The sequence below is a fragment of the Parasteatoda tepidariorum genome, chromosome 6 (assembly GCF_982258835.1).
Source record: "Parasteatoda tepidariorum strain Cologne lab strain chromosome 6, Ptep-v5.0, whole genome shotgun sequence".
Taxonomy (NCBI): domain Eukaryota; kingdom Metazoa; phylum Arthropoda; class Arachnida; order Araneae; family Theridiidae; genus Parasteatoda; species Parasteatoda tepidariorum.
The window spans coordinates 46,209,013-46,222,318 of record NC_141760.1 but is presented as its reverse complement, the minus strand read 5'-3'; the positions used below and the strand labels follow the sequence as shown (position 1 = coordinate 46,222,318).

Here is a 13,306-nt window from a genome sequence, read left to right as displayed (position 1 = left end):
TTTTCTGAAAAAATTCAGAACCGGGTAATAACCAAAATATTTGTGTTCAGTGTTCACTGAGTGCCACTCTTTTAATTCATAATTCATTTTTTTCCGAACCAGCATATCACCCCAAACTGAGACTTGCCTATGTTTATACAAAAGAAGAAGTATCCAACTGGGGAATACTCTTCTCAAAATGCTTCGATGTTGAAATTTTTGTCTGAAAAGGTAAATGTGTTCTAAAATTATACTTTCATAAAAAAACATTTTTTTTCGCAAAATATTTACAAAAGTTTATCAACATAGAATAACAATAAAATTTCAAGCTTCTTTGAAAAAATAATAATTTAACCTGAACTAATATACTATATTTTAACAATTTTTAAAAAAAAATTATAATCCTTTTAATTAATTTAAATTATAAAACATTTTCAAAAGAGAACTTACACAACTTTATTCAAAATATCTTTTTAAAAGGTGGAAAACTTTAAAATTTAAGTTTTCAAAGCTTACAACTATTTTAATTCAATATTACAACATAACCAGTTCTTTTTTAACATATGTCAAAGCTATTTTCACTCTTACAGTTCTTCTAACTCTGAACTGTTATTAGCAATGTGCAAACCATCATTTTCAAATAAATCCCCCTTCGATGCAAATATTTTAAAATTCTTGTTTTCTGAAAATTCCTTTACATTCAAGACTTCCAATCCATTAAAGTGAGCAACGCGATCAATTTCTTCACAATACATTGCTTTTTGCTCGTTTGTTGAATTAACAACATTTTTTATAGTTTCAAAAACTACAATACCATTTTCTTTCAGAACATTAGATAGTAGCGATCCAATGAGTGGCATCATGTCACAAGTAACGTAAATAGCATCAAAGAGTTTTTTGAACCTATGCATCTTGCGAAATGTTTCAAAAGATAGCGGATGAACCATCACATTTCTAGACTTTTCCATCTTAGTATGTGTTATGAACTCGTTTGTCATATCAATAATGTTAAATTTTGAAATTTCCAAACTATTCGAAGTATACACGCCATTTGATTCCCTTAGCAAGCTAAAATTTCCAGTCTCGACACCAAAAGCTACGTAAGGGCTAGTCGCAATGTCGCCAACATAAGCATCGACATTGTCATTGTTTTTCGTGAATTGAGTGGATGAAATGTGCATCGTTTTGTTAGGATAATTGTATTTAGATTGCCGAAACTTAAAAGCTATGCCCGTTTCACACCAATCAATATATTTCTTCAAATTTATTATCTTATAATCTGAAAGTTTCATGTTGAAATGATAATCAAACAAATTCCGTCGATTGTCGTACCTGGTTCCATAATAAGCACGCAGGGCATTTTCCCAACCTTTACCAATTCCAAAAAATTCTTTTTCGTCTTTTATGTACATGAAGGCTTGTAGTAAACCATCTGTTTCTTTCTGTTTAAAATATTCTAGTGATACAAAGGGAAGGATATTTTTGTTCTCTGATAAATTTCCTATTTTTTCAATGAATTCCACGGATTTGGTTTCCATAAATAGCTTTGTAGGAGATCTCACGTGAATGTTTCCGAGTATATCAAGAAAGATTTCAGCTCTTTCTAGTAAACTAGATCGAAGAGAGTTGTCCCCAAACAGTGACATAAGAAGCAGATTGCGTGCCAAACATTCAGGGGATGAGCATATCATATATATTTTCAGGTTGGTGTTTTTGTGGCGAAACATCCGAGATAGTGTTTTTAAGAGACATCCTATACCATCTCCAATTATTAAGCAAAAATAGCTGCCACCATCATGGCCAGAATTATCATCTAAAGAAGTTTGTTCATTTCGACGGTTATCTTTCAGATTTGGATTCCCTAACTGGTATAAGAAGTAAGGCTGATCTGAGTAGGGTGAACTGGAATAATTTGAATCATGAGATTCGACGACATTTTGCAAATCAAAAGCAGGAACAAGAGGCCAGAAGTTAACCAAATGCTGATACACCATGCTTGAAGCACTAACTGCAAATGAATAACAGTAATTATATATATATATATATATATATATATATATATATATATATATATATATATATATATATATATATATATATATATATATATATATATATATATATATATATATATATATATATATATATATATAGCATAATAAATATACAAAAAGTACAAAAGAAAAAAAACACGAGGAAAATTACGAAAAACAATAAGTTTTATTTACTGCGCATAAGCTGCAAGTAAATAGAACTCGTAAAATAAGATCAAAATGTAGAGAAAACATGGAGAAAATTACAGAACAATGAAAAAAGGGGGAAAAGATTGACATTCTTACGAAACATAATAAGTAATTATAATAATAAATTTTCTTCTTTTGACTATAAGTTTTGATGCAAAAATATGATACATAATTGAACACGTTGTTCTATTGCTATTCTTAATTCTATAATGGACATTTTACATTAACTTTAGACTTAGCGAAAAAATTTTCTTGAGTTTCCTTTCAAATAATGCATATTAGATTTTTGTTCAAATTTCATCATTGTTCTATAGGTGAAAAAGACCAGATATCACTAAGTTTACTATGTGATTGAATATGAAACAAATATATTTAACGTGCTTGCCACAGGCAGATTTTAATTTCGCATCTCGATTAAAAAGATTTCTGTAAAATGTAAAAACGTTAATTCACTTATGCAAAAAAACATTAGCTTTTCCCGCGAGCGGCATGTTCAAGCACTGATGTTTTTTTTTTTTTTTTCCTTTTTTTTTTCAATGACAAGGAACTGTGAAGAAATGCCTACACCCAAAAGTATGATTCCGTTATGGTCTCCAGATTTCGGGCCAACTCTGAGAGACGTCTTCACCGTGTTAAACCAAAGCGAATTAATTTTAACTAGAAAAAGTCCTTCCCAAACGCGTAATTGTTCTGATGTTTCATATAAACATATCCCAATTACAAATATTATTTTATAAATACCAATACTTTAATAAAATTAACAAACCATATTTTTGTCAATTTACTACCATTATAAAAACAATAACTATTTTCAAAAAGCTATCATTATAACAAGAGCATATACATGTAGCCCCTTTTGATCTATATAACAAAAAACATAATTATTTTTCATCAATTTCACAGTGTTATAGAAAAAATTTAGTGTATTCTGCGCAAATAAAAAAAAATTAAAATTATTCATCCTGAGAAACGTTTGATCTAATGATCGTATCTTCACGTACTAGGACTTTCTTACAAGGTGAACTCAATTATGTTGATTAGTTAGCTCAGGCGATATTTTAAGTTACGAAATCAGACCCAAAAACATACCTTCTCTGAATAGACGGATGTGGATTTATGATCCTCAAAATATAAAGGGTAGCCGCAATATGAGATATATGGTCCTAATAGTTTGGCCAGGAGAGCGGTCCAAAGTTTGAACCCTTTAAGGATAATTTTACTTTTTTGTGTATAACGCCATATTTCGAGAATGTTTTAAGCGAATCGAATAATTATTGCTTACAATTATGAATTCAGTTATCCTTAGGTAATTCCATGCAAAAAGTATTTCTAAATAATTATTTATTATTTTTAGTAATAATCGAAGGAAACTTGAATTATAAGTTACACAAATCTTTGCATCATTTTAAGGAACGTAACTTTATAAGTCAAATACAAAATTTGAGTGAAATCGGTCGGATAGTTCCTGAGAAATTAAATTTCGAAGTGAAGCCGTATATTTAAAACTTGATTTCTGAGGAACTAATGGACCCATTTAATTCAAATTTTATATTTTGACATATTAAGTTACATTCCGAAAAATTTTTATACCTTACAATTAAAAACATTTTCGACTATTATTAAATAAATTAATAAATAATTTTAAAAAAATACTTTTTGCACGGAATTATCTTTGGATAAAGAAATTTTATATTTGTGTGCAAAACTTTTTAGGTCCATTGTTTCCAGATTGGGGTTATCTCTTATATTTTGAGGGTCAGAAATAGAAATTTGTCTAACTAAATGCATGTTAGTTCAAAGAAAGTTCGTTTTTGTGTCTGATTTCGTTATTTGGAATATGCTCTCTGCACTAATTAACTATCCTATAAAATATTACATCCTCGAACTATTAAGATTGAGACCCAACACGTGAACAACATTAGCTCTCAGGTTATTCAGGGTGATTATTATTATTATTGCATACTGCACTGTGAATAAAAAGTAATAATCTATTTATATTCCTTTTTTCTTAATCACCGGTCTTTCGCACTTTTCATGGGTTTAAAGACCCATCTAAAAATTTAAATTAATTAATGAAGACAATAATTTACTTTTGAAAGTAGAGTGATAAACGTCATTTTTTAATAACAATTTCTTTTTCTTTCAGTTTGAGATCTTGAATTCGAAAAAGTTGATATAGTTTAAAAAGTTTATTTACAAGATTGACAGAATCTCATTATATTGTGATCGAATCTCATTATTTTCTAAAAGTATGTTCATGAGTACTCCATACAGAACTAAATTGTATTCTTGAAATAAAAAAATGTTAAAAGGAACATATCTTTTAAAAAAAAAAAAGCAGTGAGTGGTACAGACCTTGTATATTTCGAATCAGCATGTTTCAATTATCGTTAAAAATGCATCGGATACTAAGATATTCACCATTTTTTAAAATTTGTTTAACAATGTTGTTAAAAAAAATAATTTTTGTTGAAACTATCGCTGAGTAATTGATTTTAAAATTAGTTAGAATCAAAAGAAGAAACAGAAAAAATAATTTGAACAGGCCGCAATACTGATTCAACAGAGTTTTAATAAGCTGAAGAATAGTGAAAAATTCTCTGAAAATATTCCAATTTAAACACTCTTCATATGTATACGCATTTTGCATGTTAATTAAAAATTATTTCATCTTGTTTCTAGGCCCCGCAATGGTAATTGTCGAATTGCATGAAAAATAGTGTATTCTAATAGGTCCCAACAAATATTCCATTAGCAATAAACTGCAGTAGAAATACCAAAAAGGTATTTTAAATTACAGTTAATAAAATTTAACTTTTAGAAATCAATTTCATAAGTTAATATTTTCTAAAGATTTCGCCAAAATTAATCTCAAAACAGGGAAGATGAATGTTTTGTAGCCAGCAGCGATTATTCTTAGACTGACAATTTACATTGATTGCTAAGAACTCGATCATTCAGGCTTAGAACTTGAGAAAGTACAGTAATACATACTGTATTTACCCGCATACAGAACATAACAAACACACCACTTCGACGGTATGCATAATAATAAAAACTTACTTTAAAGAATAGATACCAGCTCAAAACTAATAAAAATATTTTAGAATTCATAAAGATAGCTTATGACACCTAAAAGAATTTTTCTAGGTTTTATTTAAATCTAACAAGTCAGTGTTAATCTCAAGCAAAGCAATAATATTGCTGCTGATATAATTACAACTGCTTATTTGTTGGGTAAAACCAACTGGAATTGTAAAGCATTAATTAAGAACGAATTATTTGACTACTAGGAACGTCTGTTTAACCAGTATTGGTTTAACTATTGTTCCAATTAGATTTAGCAAGTAATATTCAATTTTCGTCCAGAGAACTGAATTGGGTGATTAAAACATTGGGCAGTTGGTAACTTAAATAATGTTACAAAACTTGTTATTGAAGAATTTTCCCTCTCCATTAATTAATTTTAATAAAATTTGCCAATCATTTTTACGGCAGTAGTAATATTTGCTACTCATACTCATGCCGTGCAATTGAAAAATCAACATAAGTATCAATTTTATGTTGATTAAAATATCAATAAAAATTCAAAATTCGTATTTTTATATATATGGCTTCTTTGTATGGTTAGTTACATATAGGAAAAAAAATTTCGAAAATTAATTTTGTTTCATGAGTTTCTTGAAATTTTATTTCAGCGTTCATAGAATTAGCAATAGAAGGAAAAAAGTTCTTAAAACATCTTTTCTCAGAATCAATCGTAAAGCACTTGCTTGGTAAAGCACACGCCAATGCTTGGAAAGTGATGTAATACTAAACATGTTATGTTATTATAATTTTCTTTTTTGGAAAGTGATATAGTACTAAACATGTTATGCTAATTTTTTCTCCATTGCATTTGCCTTAATTATTTTTTAGAAACTTCTTGCAATATTACATGAGAAAATAGGATTAACATTCCGGTCGAAATTAATCATAATTATGATCAAATTTAATTGATAGTGGAATCGATAGACATATTTTAAAAAGTTAACTCCATGTTTATTTTTCAAACATCAAAAAGTTTTAGTAAAATCTTGAATATATTGATACTTAAATGAATGATGAATTATTCTGATGAGATCAAAGAACTATATTTTTTCTTCGCTTTGCTAACTGCGATTAAGTAATAACCTAATCAGGAAGTTAAGACATAGGTACCACTCGTTTCGGGAGACCTTAAAAAATTGATCGCCAAACAATTGTTGACGCCAGAGATGTTTAATTATTTGTGGTAATATGTACTATAATAAGTACCTAGTATACTGATATAAGACTTAATATAGATATCATTTGTATTATACAGTAACTAATTTATATTACATTGAATCCTCGTTCAAAAATAGCATTAGTTTTTTTAATTTTAAAGCATTATTTATTGCACTAAGAATACAAAAAAAAGCTTTAAATTGAGAACTAATTTCTTTTCTTGTTTTAAAATAACTTGGCAATAAATAATTAAATATAAAAGTATTGCCAATAAATAAAATATTTTCCAATAAGCAATTTAATTAATTGAAGCAGAAAAAAATATGATAAAATACGACAATTGTATTTCATGTTTTTTAAACAAAGTCACTCTAATTGATTATATATTCTCATGATTACAATGAACATACTTAATATTACATCTGAATAAATATATTTTGAATTCAAATTCTGAGATTGTTTCATTTTTAAAAAAAAATAAATAGTTGTTCTTGGTACTAAGCTTTTGACAAAGATTTTACTGAAAATTAAGACAGTAATTTGTTTAATTTGACAAAATTATAAATGTTATTCATGAATAGTATTTATAATTATCATATAAACATCACATGTTCCTAATGTATAAACTGCAAAATAATTTTAAAGCGGTAGTATTTAAACATTTCCAAATTTGTGTGTCTAAAAAAAGCAATGGGAAAAATTAGAAAGCTTTGTAACAGCACGCCTAAATTATTTAACTTTGTAACTAAAATACTTAAGTACTCAGTCAAACAGCATTTCTTAAAGCATTCTTGAAGCTAATAACATTTAATTTAAAACTTAGGATCGCGTAAATTAAGATTAAACATAATTTTTTTTATACTTACATCTACCTTTGATCTTCGGCGTAGCAAGTGAAAAATCTAGAGAAAAGCATTTCTACAGAGAAAACTTAAAACGTTGCTATGGTAACAAATAGAACAGAGCTAAGAGATAAATAATAAAAAATCGCCTTTTTCCCCTTAATTTTCTCTTTTGATTTGGAAATTATTTATTTAAAAAAAAACATAATTTTTAAATAAATTTTAAAAAATTACTATAAATTTAATTATTTTTTAGTCTTTCTTTTTAGATGCATTCTAAGATTGATGAACTTTTGAAAATTTTGAAGGAATAAAATATCATTTTACTTGTTTGATTACTATAATTTATTTTGAAGAAAAAAAGATTCTTTAACAGTTTTATTATTAACTATTACCTATGATTCATCATCTGCTAACTAAGAAAATGAAGCAGGGAAGTTAAAGTTAGCACCAAATTTAATAATCACGCAGTAATTGGGTACCTGCAACCGACGTCACGGGTGAGTATCAAACCAAATTAGATGCTGAATCGTAACATTTGTTTGTGCCATGATTTAGCAGTCAATCAGATTCAAGACACCCACGCCTAATATTGCTTGCCGGTACCTAATTAAATCTCATTCGAAGATTGGTTCTAAGTGATCATAAATTAAGTCTAACAACTGTGACTTAAGAACTCCGTCTTGTTTATATACTACCAGCGGATTTCAGAGGTCTTCTTCTTTTCGAGTTTTAATACCCCTACAACTGAAGTCACGAGTGAGAAAATCGCGGCATTTGTTTATGCCACGATTCATTAGCCAGACTTAAGGCTCCTCAAATTCAGGGTCTCTAGCCAGATTCAACACACACCGTAAAGTCGCTTGCAGAAGTTCAATTTCGCGTTATAATAAACCAAAGTTAATAGCATTGATGTGCTTAAACCCGAGCATGTTATTTCAGTGGTATTCTTCTCGAGTTTCAAGCACCCAATTAACACCAAATTTCAACAATTGGGTACCTGCAACTCAAAAAGAAGACTTCTGAAATCAGTTTGTTGTGCATAAACAAGACGGCGCTTTAAAGATACAACGCCAGCGACGTCATGCGTTGGTAAATCGTGGCATTAGTTTATGCCCCGATTCTGCAACCAATCAGGTTCGATACACACGCATAACGTTATTTGCAGGTATCCAATAACCACAATCACGTGATTAGGAACAACCATGTTCTTCGGCGGAATTCTTCTTTCTGTTGCAAGTATCCAATTCGTGATCGCCACGCTTGAATACGCCCTCTAGCGGAGCCTGAAAATATCAGGCATTTATTTATTAAGTTTTCATTTAGTTCTGTCATATTCATTGGCACAGTCAGACGCCATTTTCTTACTAGCAAAATTCCCCTAAGGAAAATGCAGAACTAACCAGAACATTGGTAAATCTTTTTAAAACAGAACACGCCAAACATTTGAAGAAAAATGTCTCAATAATTTTTACCTTTCTATTATTAACAAGCTTGCAACTGATAACTTCCGATTTCGTGATCGCATACTGTAACAGAATAATACATTCTTTCTTGTCTTCAATTCTTTACAAATTAAAGTGAAGTCAACATTGCTTAGTTTATTCCAATGAATAAATATGATTTCAGAAAGTGCAGAACTGTAATAGCTAGTATATATTTCTGAATCTATATAATTCGGAAAACAACAATAAAGAATCATCTGAATTACTTGAAATAATATTATTTATGTAAAATTAAATTATATTAAATTATGAGCTTATGTATACTTTTTGCTTATTTTAATGTTTGAAGTAATATGATTCTTGAAACTATGGAATGTTAAGTTTAAATAAGCATTTCATGTTATATCATTAAATTGAGTAAAACTTTTTCTCAGGCATTAGGTTTTAACTCTAATAAGAAGATACATATTTTTTTTTTGTTTATTTACAAATATTTTTCCAATGTGTTTTGGATGTTCTTTCTCAAAAAAAAAAAAAAAAAAAAAAAAAAAGAGAGAGAGAGAGACCATTTTGTTTTCGCTTACATAAGAAAGAATATCAAACATTTTTCTTTCTTAAATTTAATAAGCCGCAATAAAGAAGAAACGTTACAATGCTACACTGAAGACATTTCCTGAGCATCTGAATGGCTGTTGGCATAGAAATCGCAACTATTCGTCTCATACAACAACACCCCCATAGTTCGTTGCGATCGCGAATTATAAAAATATTCCAAACATTTAATTTTTATATTTCATTTTAAAATTATGCACCGAAATTTAAACTAAGTTCACAAAGATTTATGAAATGAGATATACTTTCATTATAAAAGATAAATGGAAACTTCTAAATTATCTAATGTCTTGGCGATATCATTGCATCTAATAACTAATAACGTAATAAACATCTAATATATATAATTCTCTTACGTGGCTCCCAAATTTTGGCTGTATTTCTTTTCCGCCGGTGGCAACGTTTGCTTTGTTTTGTTTACGTTACTATTTCTCTTACACGGCGAATCGACCAATGATTGCCGCTAAAAATGTCACATGCCTAATCTAGATGAGGGGGCTCAACATATAGCGCTTTTAAAAATGGAAACTGAAATAACCAGAGAGCATCAGCTGCGGCAATCTCATACTATTAAGCTAGGCAGAAGTGAGTAGTCTTTATCGATAGATCTCTATTTTAGTATTTTGTCAAAAGCACTTTTTTTACGAATTTATTTGACGATTTTTGATTTATGTCACGAATTGTACTATAGCACATTTCTAATAGGTTTAACGAATTACATGTCATTTATTTGAATTCCAATTTATTTTAATGACTCAGTATTTACTAAAAAGATGTAATTTTTTTTTTAAAAAAAAGCTTTTATATGGATTTGAATTATTGTTTTGAATTCTTAGAATTTTGTGCATTTGCAATGTACCCAAGTTAGTAGCGAGCGAAGCGAGATTGGTTTGCGAAGCAAACCATATAAGATTGCGTAGCAATTTTCGGGGGTTGGCGAACGTTAGTGAGCAGGGGGCGTAGCCCACTAGTTTTAAATAACAGTCTAAAAGATGACGTGAAGCACACGCTCGAATACTAATATGTTGATAAACAAAGCACAATTATTCAGATATGTTAAGGCACATGCCCAAAATAGTACGGTTAAGATAGTGTTACAGTAACACCGCTTTTTTATACAGATACTACAGAGATCTCTGTTACGAGTCTCAACTCAAATATTATGCATAGAAAAAGGCGATGTTTTTTTTCTTTTTCCAATGCGTTGTAAAATGGCAAGATTTGCTTAAATGGCTTTAGCGCCATGCTAAGACAGAAAGCTTAACTATTTGTAAGATTGATGAGTTAATTGTTTTCGTTCATTATTTTTAATTTACTTTATGAAGCTTTTTGTAATCGTTTGATTATCTGTGTTAATTCGATGAAATGCTTAAATGTTAATTTTTTAAGAACTAGGGGGGTTAGCTCCCTGTTCGCTGACGTTCACCAACCCCGTTGATTGAGAGAAAGAATAAATTTTGAAAAGCATCATTAATGTAGATTTTTTTCCCTTCACTATTTATAGCAGAACTAATAATATGACAGAATGAAATAAACAATAAATATAATCAGTAAATAATGTATGACAGAAACATTTTTAGAATAAACAGTAGATAAAAATATGACAGAAACACTTTTTTACGCATAATAGAACAAAGTATAAATTAAAGGACTTGGAATTCATTAGGAAATTATATGTTCCACATAAATTGACAATATGAAAGAATTTCAAAACACTACATAAATTCATTTATTCGATAACTTTTTTTTTAACTTTATAACCGGCAATCTAGAGCCAACCAATCTCCTCTGAGTTCAATGTTCAGTTCATGCAATTCTGAACCAGTCCCAGAAGACAAATGAGCTCCTGGATTAAGAAATGGCCTTTGTGGTCCCAAACTAGCCTTCGCGGAAGACTTTTTGACTGAACTAACCTGCATTTGCATTACATAGAAAAAACACTACAAAACCCCCACGCTTAGACTTAAAGCAAAGAAGCTTCCAATGCAATTATTGTAATCTAGTCTTTGAATATAATTTTTTTAATAACAATGTCTTTGATAAATATTGAAAAAGACACACATCTATGAAAAATTGCATTAGTAATACCTATCATGCTTTTCAAATTAAGATAACTAGATTTGTTAATAAAAAAAATATGTTTCACAGGTTTAACCATTTTCAACAGTTGAGCAATTCTTTTAAACTTTCTTTTTAATGAAAACCATAACTGGGTTAATTTTTTTCATTTACAGCTTATACTGCAAAAACAAAATAAAAACTTAGTTAAATACTGCTCCAGTAGTGCAAAATTAACTGTCTGACATAAAACCTAATTTAAGATCATCAAAGATAAAATGATGAAAAAATTCACTCTTCTTATTTATTTATTACCCTTGTTGAACAGGCGGCATAACATTGAATTTACAACTATCAATGTTAAACTCCGCAGCCTTATAATTTTAAACCCAGTCCAGGGAGCTCCAGAACAAATCATTGAGATAAAATAATCTTTGTGTAAGCTTTTTTGATTAAACTATTCCACATTTACGTTACATGGAAAGAAAACCACAAAAACCTATCACGGTTAACCTGATGGCTAGGGGATTTTAACCTATGATCCACTGATGATATTCTACGTCAGAACTGTGGACCTTAACTAGAAGCAAAATCTGTATCAATCAATCTCCGCTGGGATTCGAACCTGGGATACCGTTGAAGTAGGAGAAACTTTTAGAAAAGCATCCAGATAACGTCTGAGTAGATTGTCATGATGAAGACTGTACTTTTTTTAGTGTGGATACTGATAACTTTAAATATCTTTATGTATTCTTAAATTTTCCATCCTAATAGATAAAATGGTTTTTGATACATTCTGCATGGTGTTTAAGGGAAAAATGCTTCTGACAAATTCGCTACTCTGCATCCATGGAGAAAAAAAAAAATTCTAGTTGCTTAACAAAAAAAGGAAGGAATTTTATTAAAAAATAATAACCTGAATAGTGGATTATTTTAAGAAATATTCCCTGAATTCCACAAAGTGCTCCTCTGTAAGTAACACAAATAAATGAATTTTGTCTCAACATTTGATTCAGCTGTTTCTTTGTCTTTTGAGTTGGACAGGACAATTGCAAGGATACATTTGGTGGAGTAATCTAGCTCTTGGATTGATTTAGTGACTTATAAAAGCTATGAAACAGTCAATTTCAGAGTGCTTAATACTTTTAACTGTTTGATTATAACTTTTAATTACTTTGACACAGAGTTTATATGCAATTTTTGAAAAAAAAATTCATTGATTTACCAGAGCAGTAATTCTAAAAAATAATACACTAACACAACATATCAGACATACACAACATCAACAACACATGAGAACATTGGTGGACCAAAACACCAATTTAATTTTAAAAGTTAATAGACCTAAATTTTGATACAAAACTTATTCATTCCTAAGTAATATCAGATAGAATTTTGCAATGTCATTATATAGTAAAATATTGATACATAGGTAAATAATTCTCAAATTTAAAAAAAGATTATAAGCAAAAAACCGTTTCCATCAAACTGTGGAAATATTAAAATTCTTACCTATATTTCAAAGCATGGTCAAAATCTTTAACAATGACTGCATTTTAGAAAAATATTCAAACATTACAATAAGAAAGAAAGAAAAATGAAAAAAAAAAAAATTCTAATATTTTTTAAGATTATAACTCTTTTATTCATAGCTTTTTATCAAGGAAATTCCTTTTATTTATTTTGTCACCACTTTTCCTTGGGTTTTTAAGCTAATTTAAATCCTCCTGAGTTTTTCCTTAGGTATATGAACCATGTTTTTAATTGGGAAGCATTTAGAACACTCTGTCAAACCAGGGTAAGGTTTTTTTTCTTTTAATTCATGTAAATAAATACATAAAAAAGAAGAAAACATGGGACCATAATTAAAATGTATAAA

At 29.1% G+C, this 13,306-nt stretch overlaps 1 protein-coding gene across 1 annotated transcript; it reads right to left on the bottom strand.

Moving 5' to 3' along the window:
• Positions 1 to 410: 410 nt before the first annotated feature.
• Positions 411 to 7,592, bottom strand: Dnaaf3 (Dynein axonemal assembly factor 3). The gene is made up of 2 exons (XM_043039450.3): positions 7,337 to 7,592; positions 411 to 1,987 (listed from the first exon to the last, which is right to left on the bottom strand). The coding sequence occupies exon 2, from the start codon at positions 1,971 to 1,973 to the stop codon at positions 564 to 566; it is 1,410 nt and encodes a 469-aa protein (XP_042895384.2). The 5' UTR covers positions 1,974 to 1,987; positions 7,337 to 7,592; the 3' UTR covers positions 411 to 563.
• Positions 7,593 to 13,306: the final 5,714 nt, after the last annotated feature.